At 45.8% G+C, this 20,802-nt stretch overlaps 1 protein-coding gene across 6 annotated transcripts in view; it reads left to right on the top strand.

Annotated features, from left to right (window-relative positions):
- The window catches only part of Cracdl (capping protein inhibiting regulator of actin like), a 108,414-nt gene that overhangs the window by 66,624 nt on the left and 20,988 nt on the right, over positions 1 to 20,802 (top strand). For all 6 annotated transcript variants that reach the window (NM_028096.1, XM_006496295.4, XM_006496296.4 and 3 more), the window contains 2 exons: positions 8,826 to 8,905; positions 15,437 to 15,605. In NM_028096.1, coding sequence (NP_082372.1) covers positions 8,836 to 8,905; positions 15,437 to 15,605 — 239 coding nt within the window. In that variant the 5' untranslated portion in view covers positions 8,826 to 8,835. The remainder of the gene's footprint in view (positions 1 to 8,825; positions 8,906 to 15,436; positions 15,606 to 20,802) is intronic.

Raw genomic sequence — 20,802 nt, 5'->3', positions numbered from 1 at the left:
TAAGATTCTAAGCTTCCTACATCACCAATACTTGAATTCACAAATTCTCTAAATTCCTTCTCTTTTCCTTTTTTGTTCTCGACACCCCACCCCCTTTCCTCCTGCCTTCTTCTCTTCAGCTTTCAGGTTCAATCTGATGTATTTCCCCAGTATCCTAAAGAACTTCTCCTTACATGTTCTGTAGCACGCATCTATTGTAAACAAATTATTAAACTTCATATTTATCTAGAGATAGGTAGGTAGATGATAGATAACATGTGCATATATATATATATATATATATACAGGCAGACATGCACATGTGTGTATGTGTGTATGTTCATATACATATATGTGCCTTTATTATTTAAAAATTAGGTTAATATTTTACTTTTTATCTGTATGAGTATTTTTCCTGCTTGTTGTCTGCGCACCATGTGCATGCCTGCTGACTGCAGAGGTCAGGGAAAGAGCATCAAATCCCCAGGAAGTGCAGCTATAGATAGTTACAGATCACCATGTGGGCGCTGGGAACTGCACTGGGCTCTTCTGCAAGAGCAGCCAGTGCTGCTAACCTCTGAGCCATCTCTTCAGCCCCATAATCTTTGTTATTGAAGGATAATTGTGCTCCAGCTGCTGGGACTCGGTTGCACATGTGAGATCACCTGCATCCTGCCGTGGCATGGATGCTCTGTGAGATCACCTGCATCCTGCCATGGCACGGATGCTCTGTGAGATCTCCTGCATCCTGCCATGGCACGGATGCTCTGTGAGATCACCTGCTCTGTCCATGCTCCCTTCCTTTCTCTCTGCTTTTAGGAAGGTGGCGCCTGTTGATTTATCTGATGTCTGTCTCCAGGCTACTGTTGAGACCATTTGGTGAATGCTTCACTGAGGAAATGACACTTTTGTCTTTAAGGTTTGCATTTGGTTCTTATACGCTCATATTTCCCTTTCAGTTTGGAAGTCTATTTACTTCTTGCAACCACAGGTTTCTTTTCAGTCCTCAAACAACTTCTTTCAAGTGTTTAGTCTGTTCTGTGAGCCATTGGCCACTTGGGCTCACTCTCTGTGAAGTCATATTCTTCTTCTGACTACTGGTCACATCTTGCTGTTTCTATGTGTGGTCGGCACGTTTCGATTCCGTGTAAGACACTGAGAGAAATGTGGGAACTCTGGAACCAGTTATCTTCTCTAAAGAGTGTTGACTTTGCTGACTGTTAACCTGCTTACACCACATCTGTGAGCCCCATCTCTTCTCTAACAGGCAGAAGAAGAAAAAAAAATCACTGCTCGCTTTCCCCAGTTTCCCAGATGTGGTCTTCTACCAGGCTCCTTGACATAGCCTCAATTTATGAGCAATTCACAGGCACCAATTCACATACTTAGATGTCTGCTCTTCTTTCTGAGCATCTGGCCCTCTGCTCAGGCGGCCCTGACTTCTCTGAGTTCTCTGAGTCAGATAGGTCGTCAGCCACCTTGCCACACGGATCTGAAGGGTCCACGGGCCGAAAGCCCTGTGCATCATAACCCTCTACAACCATTTCCTTCATTCAAGATCAGTGCTTGCCTAACATCTGCCTACTTTAGGTTGCTTGATATTCCATATACACACACAGTCAATCTTTCTCACTTGTACCAGGCTGGCTGGACACAGGCCTCACCCACCATTAAGGTCGAAGGATATCATTATTTGCAGTTAAGAATTTATGTATTATGTATACTTTTGGCCTGTGAAGCTTTCTGCTTAAAATGTTGTTGCTTCTCAGAAAATAATACCCTTTTGGATAATGGCATGAAGCTTGGTGGGCACAGAGACTTCGGTAAACACAGAAGCCTGATGTGGGGTGATAGAAGAGAAGAGAGGGAATGTTGGGGACAGAGTGGAAGGAAAGCAAATTGAAGTGGTTTTAACCTAGCCTCTCCTCAGGTTGACTAACACCTATTGCCAGCCTCAGGTTCAGGAGACTGAGAGAATCCACAGGGGTCAGAGCTGATCTGCGTGGTGAACACCAAGACTTTCATCCGTAATTGCAGGCTTAGATGTGTGTACCGAATGCAGAGATGTTTTCCACTGTGTAGGTAAATGTAGTGGATTGGAACACCTAGGATAACCTATTATAACCCATGCTTCATGTGGGCACATTTAAAGGGTTTCTGGTAGAAGTCGCAGCTACTGGTAGAACTCAGCTGTTAGCTGGGAAGGAGCCTGTGGCCACAGAATGGAAGAGGAGGAGACCAGCCCCCACCGCACACCGAGGCTGCTTTTGGAAACAGGACTCCCTTGGAGTCTGCAGGTACCCACAAACACACTAAGTACTGCACACCGCAGAGCACCTGGAGGAGTGTAGCACCCTTGTGAGTTAATCAGACCCCTGAAGAGGCCCTTGAAGTCCAAATTTAGTCTAAAGAATACGTTTTCTTCAATAAGGACTTAACAGCTGTCAGAAAATCAAGGGCATCAGGTGGGGAGCGCAGATGCCTGTGTGGGCCCGTGGTAAAGGCAGAGGGTAGATTTGAACTGTGAGTTCTTGGGGCGAGCATGACTCCCTGTGAGAAGTTAGGATGAGCTTACTCACGGTGGCTTTCCACTGCTTCACAGAGGCAGGGGCACAGTCCTCACAAGGGCCCAACAGAGGTGGCCAGTTGTTAGGGCTATGATATTTCCCTGTAGGATGTCCTCCACGTGGTAGAGACACGTCTCCACTAGCGTAGTCTGTGGTGGGCTCGGGGAATCCTCTGGGATGGTGGGTGTGGCTCATCAGTTAACCTGCCGCAGCTGGAGTGTGGGTTAGGAAGCTTGCTCTTCAGCAGTCCCGTGACAGATAGCGGTGACGATGAAGTGAGCCATTTGCTCCGTTTTCATGAGATAAGTTTGACACCTGCAGTAAGGATGGCACACGGGGGCATGACAGGACACAGACAGGAAGGAGTACATGGTGAAGAACGGGCTCAGCAGGCACTTGCTACTCGCTGGCTGGCTCTGGTCCCGTGACGGCTGCTCCTCACTGCCATCCTGATGGGGCTTAGAGTCACTGTGGAAACACACCTCTGAGTGTGTCCACGGGTGTGTTTTCAAAAGAGGATTTGACAGAATGGGGAAGACCTGCCATGAATGTGAGGGTCACCCCGTGGTCATCATCACTGGGGGCCCAGGCTAACAGAAAGAGGGATGTGGGCTAAATGCCAGCACTCATCTGTGACCTACTCCTTTGCTCTTCCATTGCCATGGCTTCGTGAACTAAAGCAAGCCCTTCCTTAAGTTGTATTTGCCAGGGATTCTATCACAGTGATGAAAAAGGAGATTAACGCAGGTCTTATTGGGTTAAAAGTATTATTGTCTGTCCTTTATAAGTGGAGAATCCTTTCTGTAGGTGCTTCTTGGCCATTCGATACTCCTCAGTTGAAAATTCTTTGTTTAGCACTGTACCCATTTTTAATAGGATTATTCGGTTCTCTGGAGTCTAACTTCTTGAATTCTTTGTATATATTGGATGTTAGCCCTCTATCAGATGTAGGATTGGTAAAGATTTTTTCCCAATCTGTTGGTTGCCGTTTTTGTCCTATGGACGGTGTCCTTTGCCTTACAGAAGCTTTGCAATTTTATGAGATCCCATTTGTCGATTCTTGATCTTAGAGCATAAGTCATTGGTGTTCTGATCAGGAAAATTTCCCCTGTGCCCATGTATTCAAGGCTCTTCCCCACTTTCTCCTCTATTAGTTTCAGTATATCTGGTTTTATGGGGAGGTCCTTGTTCCACTTGGACTTGAACTTTGTACAAGAAGATAAAAATGGGTCAATTTGCATTCTCTACATGCTGGCCACCAGTTGAACCAGCACTATTTGTTAAAAGTGCTGTCTTTAGTCATCAGGGAAATGCAAATCAAAACAACTCTGAGATTCCACCTCACACCAGTCAGAATGGCTAAAATAAAAAACTCAGGTGACAGCAAATGCTGGTGAGGACATGGAGAAAGAGGAACACTCCATTTCTGGGATTGCAAGCTGGTACAAGCACTCTGGAAATAAGTTTGGCGGTTCCTCAGAAAATTGGACATAGTACTACCTGAGGACCCACCTATGCCACTTCTGGGCATATACCCAGAAGATGTTCCAACTGGTAAGAAGGACACATGCTCCACTATGTTCATAGCAGCCTTATTTATAATAGCCAGAAGCTGGAAAGAACCCAGATGTCCTTCAACAGAGGAATGGATACAGAAAATGTGGTACATTTACACAATGGAGTACTACTCAGCTATTAAAAACAATGAATTTATGAAATTCTTAGGCAAATGGATGGATCTAGAGGATATCATCCTGAGTGAGGTAACCCAATCACAGAAGAACACACATGGTATGCACCCACTGATAGGCGGATATTAGCCCCAAAGCTCCAAATACTCAAGATACAATTCACAGAGCACATGAAGCTCAAGAAGAAGGAAGACCAAAGTGTGGGTGCTTTGGTCCTTCTTAGAAGGAAAACAAAATACTCACAGGGGCAAATATGGAGATAAAGTGTAGAGAAGAGACTGAAGGAAAGGCCAGCCAGAGACTGTCCCACCTGGGAATTCATCCCATATACAGACACTATTGTGGATGCCAACAAGAGCTTGCTGACAGGAGCCTGATATAGCTGTCTCCTAAGAGGCTCTGCCAGAACCTTACAAATACAGAGGCAGATGCTTGCAGCCAACCATTGGACTGAGCACAGAGTCCCCAGTGAAGGAGTTGGAGAAAGGACTGAAGAAGCTGAAGTGGTTTGTAACCCCATAGGAAGAACAACAATATCAACCAACCAGATCCCACAGAGCTCCCAGGGACTAAGCAATCAACCAAGGAGTACACATGGCTCCAGCTGCATATGTAGCAGAGGATGGCCTTGTCAGGCATCAATGGAAGGAGAGGTCCTTGGTCCTATGAAGGCTTGAGAGATGCCCCAGTGAGGGGAATCAAGAACAAGGAGGTGGGTGGAGGAACACCCTCATAGAAGCAGGGGGATGGAGGATGGAATAGGGGGTTTCTGGGAGGGGGGAAACTGGGAAAGGGGATAACATTTGAAATGTAAATAAAGAAAATACCCAATAAAATAAATAAATAAATAAATAAATAAATAAGAAACCAGTTTATCAGCCCAGAACTGGTAGGGCCTAAGAATTACAGTGAAAGCCTGAGACATCCCAATATCCAAGCTGTCTTAGTCAGGGTTTCTGTTCTTTACAATCCATCATGACCAAGAAGCAAGTTGGGGAGGAAAGGGTTTATTCAGCTTACATTTCCACATTGTTGTTCATCGCCAAAGGATGTCAAGACAGGAACTCACACAGGGCAGGAAGCAGGAGCTGATGCAGAGACCATGGAGGGATGTTATTTACTGGCTTGCTTCCCCTGGCTTGCTCAGCTTGCTTTCTTATAGAACCCAAGACTACCAGCCCAGAGATGGTCCCACCCACAAGGGGCCTTTCCCCTTTGATCACTAATTGAGAAAATGCCTTGCAGTTGGATCTCATGGAGGCATTTCCTCAAGAGAGGCCCCTTTCTCTGTGATAACTCCAGCCTGTGTCAAGATGACACACAAAACCAGCCAGTACACAAGCCCTTTCCCTTTTAACGCCATTGTGCATGTGTCTGTAGCAAGACAGTTGGAGCTGGAAACCTGCGCAGGAGCTGAGGGTTGTGGAGTGCAGCTCCTCGGTCAGTGGAAACCGTTTGTCTTCTTGAGTCCTCTGGATGTTCTGGCATCTCGTGGTACTCCACGTTAACCTTTAGAGAGGATCGAAGAAGTCACACAGGTGTGACCAGGTCCCTTCTTTCTCCTAAACCCTCTGCACGACGTAGCTCTATCACAGAGACAACTTTCAGCCTGGGAGAAGCAGGTCTGAGCCTTTGGGCTGCTCCAAGATCATAGGACAGAAAAAGGGTCATCGTCACCTCCCACACACACACACACACCCTCTGCTACACCCATGGGGGCTCATGCACACTCTCTCACAAAGCCATACATACCCCGGCACTTCCTGTCCTTGACACTTTTCATATGCCAGAAGTGGCGTCGCGGTTTCTGTAGAGTCTCAGCTACACAGCTCATACACCTCAAACTCCTTCCCTCAGCCTGAGAATCCAGTCAGCCTCGGTGCCGGAATCCTGGCCTCATCTAAGGCTGGGTTGCTCGGTGGGCAGAGCCATCTAAGTGGGAGGTTCTTTGCTTTGAACTCCCTGGCTTCCCTCTGCTCCATCCAGGATGCCTCCGTGTGCACAAATGGAGCTCCCCATGGCAACACCTGAGAGAGGCAGGGACCAGGTAGAGCTTGTCTGTGGCTGCATCCCAGTGCCACAGAAGCTCCTGTGCTCCCCAGTGCGGTCCGGTCCGTGTGAGCATTGAGAATGAGCCCTGCTTTACTACCTCAGGGCACTCTCCCTTCTGCCTTGGGTCCTTCCTTTATAGCCTCTCCCTTCAAGACTACTGGTAGTTTCTCAGCCTCCAGTACTGTCACTGAGCAAGCCACACAGACAGCAGAGTAGCTAATGGTGCCACCCAGCCATCTTGGGTGGCGGGAGGTGAGTCACAGGCGGTCACCTCTTTGGCTGTGTCATCTGTTACTTTGACCTTGAACACCACGGAGAGGAACATGTAGGGCAGTCAGTCCGCAGTGACGTGAGCAAGGGCTGCTTCTACCCCACTTCGCTTTATGTCTATGTCCGGTGGGCTCAGGCACGTGATGTTCTGTCAGAGGGTTTGACTGAACTGATGTGAGGCCAGACATTTCCATGAAGCTGAATTGCGTGGGGGGTTTGGGAGGGGTGGCAGGAGCTTTCTTTCAGCCTTTAAGAAATCATCCAGGTGTCAGAGTGATGAAATTAAGAGTTCATACCGCTCTTTCAGAGGACTCAGGTTCTGTCCCAGCACTCTCTCCTGGCCTCCATAGGCACCTGCACACTGTCTGTCTGTCTGTCTGTTTCTGTGTCTTTTTCCATCTCTCTCTCTCTCTCTCTCTCTCTCTCTCTCTCTCTCACACACACACACACACACACACACACACACACACACACACTTAAAAACCATAACTAAGGATAGGTGTGGGGCCGCATTCCTTTAATCCCAGCAACCAGGAGTACGCTGGCTAGGTTTATGTAAACTTGACACAAACTAGAGTCATTCTGGAAGAAGGAACCTCAGTTGAGAAAACAAGCCTACCAGATTGGCCTGTGGGCAAATCTGTGTTATTTTCTTGCTTGATGATTGGTGTGGAAGGGCTCAACTCAGTTATGTTACCTTGGGCTGGAGGTCCTGGATGTTATAAGAGAGCAGGCCAAGCAAGCCATGAGGAGCAAGCCAGTAAGCAGCACCCCTAAGTGGCCTCTGCATCAGCTCCTGCCTCCAGGTCTGCCCTGTTTGAGGTCTGGTCCTGACTTCCTTCAGTGGTGGGCTGTGTTGTCGAACTGTAAACCGAATGAACCCTTTCCCCACCACGGTGCTTTTGGTCACGCTGTTTTATCGCAGCAATAAAAACTCTAATTATGACAGGGAGGAAGAAGCAGGCAGATCTCTGTGAGTTTGCAGCCAGCCTTGTCTAGATGGCAAGCTCCAGGCCAGCTAGAGCTACATAGTGAGACCCTCTCTCAAGTAATGGTGATGATGATGGTGATGGTGGTGATGGTGATGATGGTGATGGTGGTGATGGTGATGATGGTGTGATGGCAATGAGGAGGAGGAGGATGGTGATGATAGTGGGGATGGGGATGGTGGGGATGTAATAGTGATGAAAACATTTTAAAGAAACCAGCCTGGAGGGAGGACAAACACCCTAACACTTATATTACAGGCCACCTAAATATTAATGCCAACTCCAGCACAGAACGTCGTGTATGTTTCTGTCCTGCTGTTAAATATATCCATTCTATCTGCCGCCCCCCCCCCACTTCCCTGTCATTATTACCTTGTGTAAAAGCCAAACTATGAACTGGCTAATCAAATATTTGAACCGCTCTTTTTCAGCCCAAGGATTCATAGTCACTCCCAGAAAAAAAAGAAAAACAAACAAACAAACAAACAAACCTTTCCAGATAGAATGTGCTGTACCCAGAGGGAGGGAGGGCTGTCTCGGGTTGGGTGCGGGAGGCAGGAAAAAGTTGCACCCATTTCTGTAGCAGGATAATGTAATGGTTGAGTCAGTCACATACTTTTGTTTAGGAAGAAGGTAAATCCAAGTGGGCAGAATGGTTGTCATCCCTGGGCTGGATTACTTGGGAATGACCTAGTGAGCGTGGGTGTGGGGTACGGCGAAGGAGGGTAATTTTATATGGGGTTCACCAAATGTCCACTGTACTTCTGTCTTTGCTCGCAATATTTCCCAAGTTCAAAATCAGAAGACTCCATGTAAATAGTGACACTAGAATATTGCACTGCCATTCAGGTGACACCAGGAAGAATTTTAACCCAGCAGTATGCTAATAAAAACCAACGCTAAGTTTCTGAACGTGGCTGACAGCTATCTGTTTAAAGGTGCATTGGATAACCTGTTGTGATTATCCTTGGTTGGCGGGATTACGGGTGGTTTTTGTTTTGTTTTTTTAATTTGAGGGCAACTTTGAAAACCTCTGACCTGCCGTTGTGTTTTCTGTGACACTGCTGACATCGGCCATTAGAAAGCCGCTTCTGTGATTGCCACCAGTGTGGCTGTGGACGTGGTCTTTACTGTCCGTCTCTCTGCCCTGGACTCTGGCTTTTCAGAGGTGGGTGCAGGGGAGGTGACAGGCAGAAGCATTCCCCACAGCCATGGCACGCATCGGTCGCTGTGCACGACGACGTGTTCCTCTGACATGGATTTCCTTCTGCTTTTAGTGACCCGGACATGATTTCCACGAGGGTGATGGACATTAAACTTCGGGAGGCTGCCGAAGGCCTTGGGGAAGATGGTGCAGGTGAGACCCCCCAACGTGCCCTGCTTTGGGGGTGGGGAGAGCTTTGTTTGGTTGCATGGAGCCTGCTCTGTAGCTTTCTTTGTGGAGAGGAACATCCATCCCCCCATACCTGGTCTGCTCAGACATTCCCCAGCTCCATGCTGTCTCTGGGAAGACAACAGCCTCACCACTTAATGCCATCTGGCAACATTGCTTTCTTGCTGCTCTGCCAAAGAGTGGGGTCTTTGTCTTTTTCTTTTTCCTGGAGGCAAACATGGCCCTATTGTTGACTTGAAAGCAAAGGAGCAGGGCTGAAGCTGGAGTACCTGCACTTCTTGGGGGCGGGGAGGTCACATTCAAGGCCAGATTGGGCTACACGTAGAGGCCAAGGCTAAATGGCTCTGTTTAGCACCCAAGGGTACGCATAGGAAGTTTTGTCAAGTACAGGATGAGCTGATTCTCCAGAGAAATTGCATCAAAAGGGCCTTTGTCCCTTCTTCTACAACTTTTCCAGTCCCTTTATCTTAGCCTCTGCTGAGCCAGCTTCCAGGCTCTTCAGAACACATTCTGAGAATGCCTAGTCATGAGACTGGTGTTTATGTCTAGATACAGTTGTAAAGTTGATAACGCCACTGGTCTCCCTCCTTGTTAACAAAGGTCTCCAACCCTCTCCTGTTCAAATTCAAAGTCCCAAGAGTGGTTTTCTTTGAGCTAGGTCAGGAAGAATAACGTCCCATGATAATGAACCCATGAAGGATAACTTCCCATGACAATGAGCCCATGAAGGATAACTTCCCGTGATAATGAACCCATGACCGGCTTCTGCCTTCAGATACTTATTTCAGTGGACATTCTATTTTGTGTATGAAGATGGATTGTTCGGTTTACCTTAGGACCAGCTTTCTGTCATATTTCAGTAGCTATTAAATAAATCCAACTACTAAGTAAGGGTGTTTTAAGATTAACCCTGAGTGGGGAAAAATGGTCATGCAAGCTGTATCATAGGACACTAAATTATTGCCTCTTAAAATAAGAAAATGTTATAGCAAGTATTTAATTTCTCACAAAATAGCTTCAGTAGAGGCCAGTTTGGTCACCGTGAGGAATCAATTTTAGAAAATGAGAGAATCTATGTGTTGAGTTTTGTTGCTGTTTCTAATAATAGTGAACTTGCGGTAACCAGACCAATTTTTCCTTCTTAAAATTTGAACATTCTAGATGAGAACATGAGTTGAAAGGAAAATGGTAGTTTAGAAACATAAGCGGGCAAATTTTCCTTCAGTCATTTACTCTGAAACTTTGAATCTCATTTTCTTGTTGGGTAGGATGGGGAGGCGGGTAGAAGGTAATATACAGGATCCGAGGAGACCCATCTGATAGAAGGCCTTCCCTTGGACAAGCTACAGCTGTAGAAGTCTGAACCACAGATAGACTGGCCTTCCTGTGCACCTGTAGTTTCAGTTGTTTGACTTGGAAAATCCAGAGACCCTCAACCTTGTACTTGAGTCAGTAGTGCTCCTAGATCAGACTTGACCCCAGGGACTGTGCAGAAGCAAACGCTCTTCTTGAAGGACTGTCAAATTGTCTTACCTAGAGTAGGGCACTTGGGAGGTGAAAACCGGACATCAGGCCATCCTCAGCTACAGAGGACGTTCAAGGCTAGCTTGGGATACTATAAGACCCTTTCTCAAACAAATCAGCCAGGTCAGCAGGCCTCGTGAGATGCTCCGAGGTTAAGAGCAGCACTCATTGCTCTTGCAGAAGACTTGAGTTCAATTTCCAGGAGCTACGCTGTGAGACTCACAGCCCTCTGTAACCCCAGTTCTAGATCTGATGCCTACACATGGTGCATTTACATACGTGCAGGCAAAACATTCACGTGTGTGTGTGTGTGTGTGTGTGTGTGTGTGTGTGTGTGTATACACACATATATACATACACACATACATCTTCTGGCCATGCTGGCAGAGACATTATATACATAATAAATAAATAAATAAACAAATAAATCTCATGTGTGTGTGCATATATATATGAGATAAAATAAAAATTAAAACAGAAGAGAAGGGAAAGTAGAAAGGAGAGAGACAGAGAGGAAAAAGCTCCATCTATCTGTTTCTCACAGGATCTAAAACAACTCAAAGGGAGCTACAGACATAAGTGAGAGATCCCGTCCTTTATAAGGGTAAGAGGAGATACATATTACCTACAGCTAGACCAGAGTCTTTAGATATAAGACCTTATTAACCCATAAAAAGAATCTATGAGTGGAACCTCATCGAAATTTAAAACTTTTCTCAGCAAAAACATCATTATTATGAAAATAAAAACAGGACTGGAGAGATGCTCAGAGGTTAAGAGCACCAGCCGCTCTTCCAGAGGTCCTGAGTTTGATTCCCAGCAACCACATGGTGGCTCACAGCCATCTGTAATGAGAGCTGGTGCCCTCTTCTGGCCTTGCTGGCAGAACATTCTATACATAATAAATAAATAAATAAATAAATAAATAAATAAATCTTAAAAAATAAAATAAAAATATAAGTCACAGATTGGGGAAACTGTAAATCATCCCGATTAAAAATCTTACATCCAGCATACATTTTAAACTATCCAAAATAAGATAACAGCAACAACTAGCCTAATTTAAAATTAGCCAGGGACTTTTAAACATGGTTTGCCTAAGCATGTGGACAAATGGCAGCATCTGTATTCCTTTATAAATTAAATATAAATTTAAAACTGCAGCTTTAAACTAGATTAAAACTTAAAAAAAATATACAGGTACTGGTCATGACGCTTTGCCTTGTAGAATACAAACCGGGTATAGCCACTTTGAAAGACATTTTGGCATTTCTCATACACTGAAGAGTTGGCCTAAGGACAGTGGAAATGTGTTTACACAAAGACTGAAGGTGACTTTATTCATGATCGCCAAATGTCCTTCAGCTGGCCGCGTGGTTCAACCGACCAGTGTACCTATAGAACAGACTACCACTCAACAATAAAAAAGAACAGACTATCGGTGTTTAATAGCAGTACAAATGAGTTCCTAAATGAAAAGCGTCCAGAATCAAAGGCTGTGTCATGTGACCTGATCTGCACTCCGTGACTCAGCGACGTAGGAAGAGCAGATCCATGGACCTGCTCCTTAGCGATGGGGAAGCGTGAGGAGATGGGACAGACTTGCTCTGCATCTTGGTTGATCTGTAAATACCAGAGTAATGGTTACCCTGATTTAAAATATTTTCATTCATAGTGCCAGTTTTCAAAACAAGTGGATTATTTTTCAAAGTAAATATAATTAGCGGAACTTCAGCATGGTGTTTAAGAGCAGACCACACAAACTCAAGATCACAGGGCAGAGAGGAATGTGGAGAAGATGGGAAACGTCAAAACAGACAGAGAGCTGAGAGCCTGTAGCACACATTCACATGGGCTAAGAGAGGATGCCCGGAAAATTCTAGAATTGTTAAGAAAGAAAAACAAACAAACAATAGCCTCGTCTGCAGATTTAAGCTGCCCAGTGAGGGCTGGAGAGGTGGCTCAGTGGTTAAGAGCACTTGCTGCTCTTGCAAAGGACCTGAGTTTAGTTCCCAGCAAAGCCACCTGAAACTCCAGCTTCAGGCCAGCTGGTACCCTCTCCTGGCCTCTGCAGGCTCCTCAAGTGTACAGACATATGTACCTAAATAAAAATCAATTAATTAAAGAGAGAAAGATACCCAATGATTCCTAAGAGGAGTAAAGGGAGTAATAGATCAATAAAAGGAATAAATCAATAAATAAATAAACCCAATGACTCCTAAGATGAATAAATTAAAAGGCAGCAGAAATACACTGGGAAAGATGTAGAAAGCCAAAGCCAAATTAAGAGTCTTAAGTCCAAGGAGGAGAGAGATCTACCTTCACAGGAGCAAGGAGAGTCATGGCTGATTCTTAACAGTACCACAAAGCTTCGAGCTATTTGAAAAATAACTACCAACTTGAAAGTCCAAACCTAAAGAGGACGTTTGTCAGGCCCAAAGGGGAAACAGAGGCGTTGTCAAAGACCTCTGCCTGCCTCTGATAGACTCCTTAAAAATTGTGAAGTAGATGGCCGGGCGTGGTGATGCACGCCTTTAATCCCAGCACTCAGGAGGCAGATGCAGGCAGATTTCTGAGTTCAAGGCCAGCCTGGTCTACAAAGTGAGTTCCAGAACAGTCAAGGGCCATACAGAGAAACCCTGCCTCGAAAAAACCAAAAAAAAAAAAAAAAAAAAAAATTGTGAAGTAGAAATTGACAACTAAAGAAAGGTCAATAAGACCTTCGTCTGTCTCTGTCTCTCTCTCAAATTATTAGGACAAATTTATTTATTTTAAAAATTAGTACAGATATAAAATATAAACTCAAAATGAAAATGGCAGAGCCCAAATTGCCAGCTCTAAAACAGAGAAGAAAATACCCTGTTTCCTGAGCATTATAGGAAGTTTATGGAATCAGTCAATACGTGAAACCATAAAGTAAGTCTCAACGGATTTGAATAGAACAAACTTCAGAGTGCCTTATCGCACTCCAATTAAATTAATGACGGAGAGGTAGAAGTTTGCCAAGTGTTTGGAAGCGAAGACATGCCTTTCCGTAGGTCACATAGATCTAAAAATGTATGATTGTGGACATCAGACAATACTTCAAACCAAAGAATAATGACAACACAAACTTTTATGATGTGTAGAACTTAACAGATCTAGAGGGAACTGTATTTCCTGAAATGTATGTATTAGCAAAGAAAGAGAAGGTTTTAAAAAAAAAGAACCTTTTTTAAAAACAAAATCGTAACTCTGGGCCTCGGGGTGTGGCTTAAGGGTAGAGCTCTCACCTGGCTTCCGGAGCCCTAGAAGAGCTAACTCTTCACAAGCCATCGGTGTAGCTGACCAAGGAAAAAGGAGGCACAAATAATTAACACGGGGCATGCACAAGGACATACCACCACAGGTGCTGTGGATGCTCGACACAGCAGTGCGTTTCCGTGGTAACTTTTGCCAGGAAATTTGAAGTGTTAAGATGCAGATAAATCCCTATGTGTGTGAGACAACAGAACAGACTGAAGAAGTAACATGGGTCGGTCCTGTAGCTGTTTAAGAGGCTGGGTCACAAAGTCTAGGAGGGGAAGATTAACTCTTGAGGTACGTGTGCATGCATGGATTTAGGTGTCTAGATCCATGCAGTGCCTGCAGTGGCCAGAAGAGGGTGCCAGGTCGAGAGAAGCTGGGTTTTTCCATTGGCATAGAAGCGCTCAGCTGTCACACTCTGCTCTGCTTAGCCACGCTCCCACCCCCTGAGCAGCACCCGGGTGTCAAGGCAGGAGGCCTGTTTACTTGTGAAGGTCTCCAGGGACACCTAATAATATGTTGACTACTTGAAGGCCAGGTGGTGTCCCTGTCAAACGCAAAGACTTCCCGAGAGACTTTCAGCACAAGCTCTGCGTGGAGAACCATCTGCACGCAAGATAAACATCCCTTGATTTACAAGGAAGTTTCCATCGGACATTGAGAAAACTGCCGTAGCAGGCTTGTCCCCTCTGGAGCAATGACATTTGCCTGGCTCTTGCTGGCAGAATCTCAGGTTATTCCCCACGTGAAGACAAGGTCATTTCAAGTTCCCGAGGGGACTTTAGCACAAAGACAATTAAAAGGACCCTCTCTTATATCTTAAATCAGTTCTATGTGGAACTTACTTAATAAAGCCGCCTTAGACAGTTTTAGCAAACGTCGGCTGTGTCACATGGCAGATCTGTGTGCTCGGGTTCTCTTCCCTTTTACCATCCGGTCTTACAGATACTCTGAGAAGGACAGAGCGTGGCTAGAGCTGTCCTGGGGCAGTCATGGGTTTCTGGCCTAAGAGGCCTTGTGGGCAGGAATGAAGGTGACATCGGAGGAGCACACTCTGACCTTACCACTGGAGCAACAGCCACAATTATTTGCTCATTCTTCTTACATACCCACCCCAGCACGCAATTTTAAAAATAAAATAAATCCTTAAAAAGTAACATATTAGGAAAAACAACTTGGATTATCACACAGCTTTCACCTCCTCTGACGTTATGTGTACGTTGTGTATGAAGTATTTACGATGCATATTGCAGAGATTCAAAGAACGTGGTACCTGGTGAGAGGAGGGTTGCTTGGATTTGGATTCTTGTTTGTGAGCAGAGTTCTTGGTTCATTTTCTAGTTGGAGAGATGGTTCAGAGGCTAAGAGCCCCGGCCACGCTTCCAAAGGACCCACATTCGAGTCCCAGCACTCACGTGGCAGCTTACACCCACCTTGTAGCTCCAGTTCCTGGGATCTGGTGCTCTCTCAGCATCTCTTTGGGGAGTGCATGCATGAAGTACACAAATAGACACACATCTATACACATGCATTTTTTAATTATTTTTTTAAAGATAGAAACCAATATTTGTTTCAGGGCTGCAGACCTTATATGTCGTGTCTGTAGTATTCTGAGCCCCTGGTTTCTGCTCACCTGCGTCCCTCGCACACCTGCACCGCTAATCTTTCTTCTTGTCATCTGAATAGGAAAGAAAAAGTCGAAATTTAAAACTTTTAAGAAGCTGTTTGGGAAGAAGAAGAGAAAGGAATCCCCCTCACCCACAGGAAACAGCGCCTGGAAGCAAAATCCGGCCAAGAGCGAGGTCATTGCCGTTGAGGAGTCGGGGCCCGTGTATGACTCTGAAGATGAGCTGGAGTAAGTTGCTCTCATGTGCGTCTGGCTTGTGAGCCTCAAGAGGAGGGGGACACCGGGCACAGGAGGTGTCCGGAGCTCTTATCTTCAGTGCCTTAGGATCTTGTCTGTTTCTGAGCTTCCTCCCCACCTGGGTGATGTGAGAGCCTTGGGAGTCTCTTAGTGCATGGTGTGTCTATTAGCTTTTCCAAGCACAGGGATGGAGAAAGGTGGGGGAAAGCTGGTTGTGTACTTGCTACCTGCTGGGTGTGGGAACCGTTTAAAAGGTCACGGTAATTGGGGCTGGAGAGATGGTTCAGTGGTTAAGGGCACTTGCAGAGAACTGTGATTTGCTTCCCAGCACCCACATGATGGCTGAACCATCTGTAACTCTAATTCTGAGCTCTCTGACGCCTCTGAGAGTCTACATGTATGACACATGTATGTACATGCAGGCAAATCACTCAAAAGCATAAAATAAAACTTTATAAACTCTTTTAAAAAAAAATAAGTTCACAGGCTGGAGAGATGGCTCAGCAGTTAAGAGCACTGACTGCTCTTCCAGAGGTCCTGAGTTCAATTCCCAGCAACCACATGGTGGCTCACAACCATCTGTAATGGGGTCCTATGCCCTCTTCTGGTGTGTCTGAAGATAGCGACAGTGTACTCATATACATAAAATAAATAAATCTAAAAAATATACAGAAAGAAGTTCACAGCTATGCCTGGGAAGATGGTTCTGTGTAGGTCTGTAATTCCAGAGCTCCTGAAACAACACGGGAGGCAGAAGCAGGCCTTGCTCCAGAAGCTCATGGACGAGCTGGCCTGGGGTTTGGGGAAGGGGTGCGAGCTGGCCTGGGGTTGGGGGTGGTGAAGCTTGCCTGGGGTTGGGGGGTGAGCTGAATAACAAAGGACCTGTCCCAAACAAGCTGGAAGGAAAGGACTGCCATCGGAGCTTGCCTCTGACGCATACCTGGGTACTGTGGCATGTGTGCACCCAGAGATACAGTTTTTTTTTTTTTTTAAGAGCAAAGTAGCTGCAAAAGATTTGAACCATAACAGAAATCAGCAAAATCAGCCAAAAGCGACCAGGTAGGCTGCCCAGAATCTCACAGAAAGGCAGGACTGGGACACGGACCCTGGTTTAAATTATCCAAGAATGCCCTAAGACCTGGGACACAGTACCAGGAACACACATCTCTGGACTTGAACGATGATTAAGTAAGGGCTCATTCTCTAGAGCAAGGCCTGTGGATAACAAGGCTATGGCTTTTTGTCTGGACCTAACTAATTCAGATCCACTGGGGATGGACACTCAGGCAGCTCTGGGGGAACAATACTTTTATTTTGTAACTTGTAATTCATCACAATACAGCTGTGTGTCTCACAAGGTTGTATTTTGGACTGAAGAGAAGAGGAGGAAGCTTGAAATATCTTTTAAACATCAACTCTCATGTCAGGGTAAAATGCTAGCCAGGAGGATATCGCTCTAGAGGCAGAGAAGTTACACTGGCCACTTGGTGGAGCTGTAAGACTGAAGCTGGAGAACCAGTGGTCCTGCCCCCCACCCCCCCCCCGCCTCCCCCCCCCCCCCAAGCTAGCTTGAAGTAGAAGGGGGTGGTGGGGGTGGTAGATGCCTTGTATGACTGCAAAGTTGTTGGGGAAGGGGCAGTTCTGGCTAGCCCAGGGAAACTCTAATCCTACCCCCATCTCCTTGTGTTTAAAAAACAAGCCAGGAAGTAATCTCTCTAGCCACAAACAGGAACGTAGCTAGAGGACCAGGCTCTGGGGATGCAACCCATACGTGTTCCTTTTCATAGGAACCCAAGGAAAGTGGGACAGGGCCCTTGATATCTGTCTGTGACTAGCACACAGTAAGAACATGATTGACGTTAGTTAATGAAAGAAAGATGGTGGGGGTGCCGGTGGAGAGACAGACAGCTCAGCAGTTAGGATTGCACACCCTTCTACAGAGTGCCTGAGTTCAGTTCTCAGCACCTACACCAGGTGGCTCACAGCTGTCTAACTCCAGCGCCGGACTGTAATTACAGGCACCTGTGCTCTCGTGCACCCCACCACCACCGTGTGTGTGTGTGTGTGTGTGTGTGTGTGTGTGTGTGTGTGTGTGTGAGAGAGAGAGAGAGAGAGAGAGAGAGAGAGAGAGAGAGAGAGAGAGAGAGAGAGATTGAATGATTGATTCAGGATAAAAGAAAAAAGAAAAAATTTAGCCGGGCTTGGTGGCGCATGCCTTTAATCCCAGCACTCGGGAGGCAGAGGCAGGCGAATTTCTGAGTTCAAGGCCAGCCTGGTCTACAAAGTGAGTTCCAGGACAGCCGGGGCTACACAGAGAAAACCTGTCTCAAAAAACAAAACAAAACAAAACAACAAAAAAAAACAAACAAAAAAGAGAAAGAAAAAATTTAAAATTTAAAGGTGATTAGAGACCCGGTACAATGAGGTTCTAGAGGGAACGATGACTTTTTCCAGGTCAACACTGACGAACAGACAGTTTCTTTAGTTTCTGTGAGAATCTGTCATCAGACTCTGCAGCAACTTCTGCAAGGTCACAGGCAGATGGCCTGTGCTGGGGTGTCCTGGTGCTGGCTTCGTCAGTGACAGCCCCCTGGGTCCCTTTGCCTACAGAACACCCTGCTCTCTGCATCTGCCCTCAGTACACTGGAGCTACAGCCTTTGTTCTCCTGATTCTATATTGGCTCATAGTGATCTAGATGATCGGTTCTCAACCTGTGGGGCTCTACCCCTTTGGGCGTCACATAGCAGATATCCTGCATATCAGATATTCACATTGTAATTCATAACAGTAGCAAAATTACAGTTGTGAAGTAGCAACAAAAAATAATTTTACAATTGGGGAATACCACAATGTATTAAAACATCTCAGGGTTAGGAAGGTTGAGAACTGCTGCTCTAAAGGCCTAGACGTTGAGCTTGGAGAGATGTGTGGCCTGCCCCTGTATCAAAAGGCAGATTTATTTATTCTGTACTGTGTTCTGCCTGCATGTACACCTGCAGGCCAGAAGGGGGCACCAGATCCCATTACAGATGGTCGTGAGCACCATGTGTTTGCTAGGGATTGAACTCAGGACCCCTGGAAGAGCAGACCACCTATCTCCCCAGCCCTATTCTATCAATCTTAATCCTGAGTGGTCGCTGTCATTACTCCCCGGTTTGTATCTGATGCCCTTAACATGTAGATGGTCCATTTCCTCAGTGCAAAAACTGTGGGTTTCTAATTCCTCTGTTCATTTTACACATTGCTGGGTTTCTTCTATGAAGAACTTTCCTTTATCAGGAGCAGGAGAGATGGCTCAGCAGTTAAGAGCACTTGTTACTCTTGAAGAAGATCTGGGTTCAGTTCCTAACACCTTCATGGTGGCTCATAGCCATCTGTAACTTCAGTTCCAAGAGATCCGATGTCCTCTGATCTCCTCAGGCACCAGGCATGCATGTGCTATCCATCTATGTAGGCAAACCCTCACATGTGTGTAAATTAAATAAATCTAAAATTTTTTTTAAAATAGCTTTCCTTTGTCAACTTCATGAGAGCCTGAAGTACAAGCTGTTCAGGGAAAACAAACTAATGCTTGGTTGGTGTTCGAGTGGTGTCTGCTCCCAGAGTAGTCCCTGACACTGCCACACCTAACTGTGACCAAAAAAAAAAAAAAAAGTTTTTTTTTCCCTCTAAAAGATCATTGTGAACATTGTATTTTTTAAATTTTTTAAATTTTGCTTTATTTACACAGAATTCTATGTAACCTAGACTGGCCTCAAATTCACTGTATAGTCAAGGACAACCCTGCACTTCAACCATCCCTCCATCTTCAGAGTGTTGGGATTATAAGTGTAAGCCACCACACCCAATCCCATGCGGTACTCCAGAAGGAACATTGGGCTTTGTGCATATTAGCTGGGCACTCTACCAACCCAGCTCCATACACATCGACCCCAAACACTCTGATTTCGAATATATTTGGTGTGCCTTAGTCCATAACAGTCTTTATTCATTGTCTCATCTTGCGATGTGAAGACTTCCTTCTGATTAGCTTCCCTCTCTTTGGTCGTGAGCCCAGCCATTGCTGAAAGGTTCCTTGCTTTCCTGCACAGGGAGACGTCCCAGTTCAGTGCTGTATGCTTCCTGGCTTGGATCTTTTTCACAAGCTGTGTTTCCTTCCTGTCAGAGAGAACTTGCCTTGGAGATCACGGCATGGGTGTGGTGGCCAGGATGGCTACTCAGCTATAGTGTCTTCTAGACCACTACTGGGTAGGACTAGGAAATAGGTTTATTTCTGAGAGAATTCTGAGCAGTTTCATTCCAGGGGAGATGAAACTTCTTGCTTTATTTCCCTGTATCCTGTTTCCTGTTACACGGAAAAGCTTGGCTTGTGATGAAATTGCTTTCTGCTTTCTTCCTGTAACAGTGACTTCTCTTTCCCCATTTCCACAGCGATCCTCCTGCCTCTCACTCCCCAGTACTGTGCCATGATATGCCATTGTGTCTGCTGTAAAATTAGGCTTTCCCCCCCTAGTCTTAGAGATTTCCCTCTTGGATGGACTTTGTGTCTTGTTGGGTAACACACTGTATATTTCCAAAGACAAAATTGTAACTGTTGTTACCTTTCACACTGTCTCCCTATCCAGTTCTTTCCTTCCCACTTAAACCACATTCGTGTATCTGCCACTGTATCAGTTTTTATTTTAAAAACCATTAGCAGGCATAGTACTTGCTCAGCATGTCTGCATGTTCCCACTGCTCTGCCCAACTGATGTGCCACATTCTTCTGTCCCGTGTGTTCTGGTAAGCACACGCCAGTTACACCTGGACTGGAGATGTTTGGGCAGTAGTTAGGGATTCCAGAGGGTGGACCCAGGCTGTTGACTGTAGGAAGAAAATCTAAGTGCATGCATGTCCTTGGCATTTGGAGCGTGTGCTCTGTGGGCTGAGTCCTTCTGAGTGTCTGTGAAGATACACCCTTCCAGGCACTCTGGATTTCCACTTGCAGGCTAGAAAGGAAACACCATTGAGCTGGGATGCTCAATGGAAGAATACTTTCCTGGTGAGTGCGCGCACGCACACACACACACACAATGCACACATACATATAGTATTACAACACAGTTGGATATGCAGTAGGACAGGCCACACCTTCAAGTCCCCAGTGCCTCATAGAAGACAGGATGCCCAAGGAGGACAGGGTGGGGC

Source organism: Mus musculus, chromosome 1, assembly GCF_000001635.26.
Source record: "Mus musculus strain C57BL/6J chromosome 1, GRCm38.p6 C57BL/6J".
Classification (NCBI taxonomy): Eukaryota; Metazoa; Chordata; class Mammalia; order Rodentia; family Muridae; genus Mus; species Mus musculus.
This window is presented reverse-complemented; position numbering and strand designations above follow the sequence as displayed.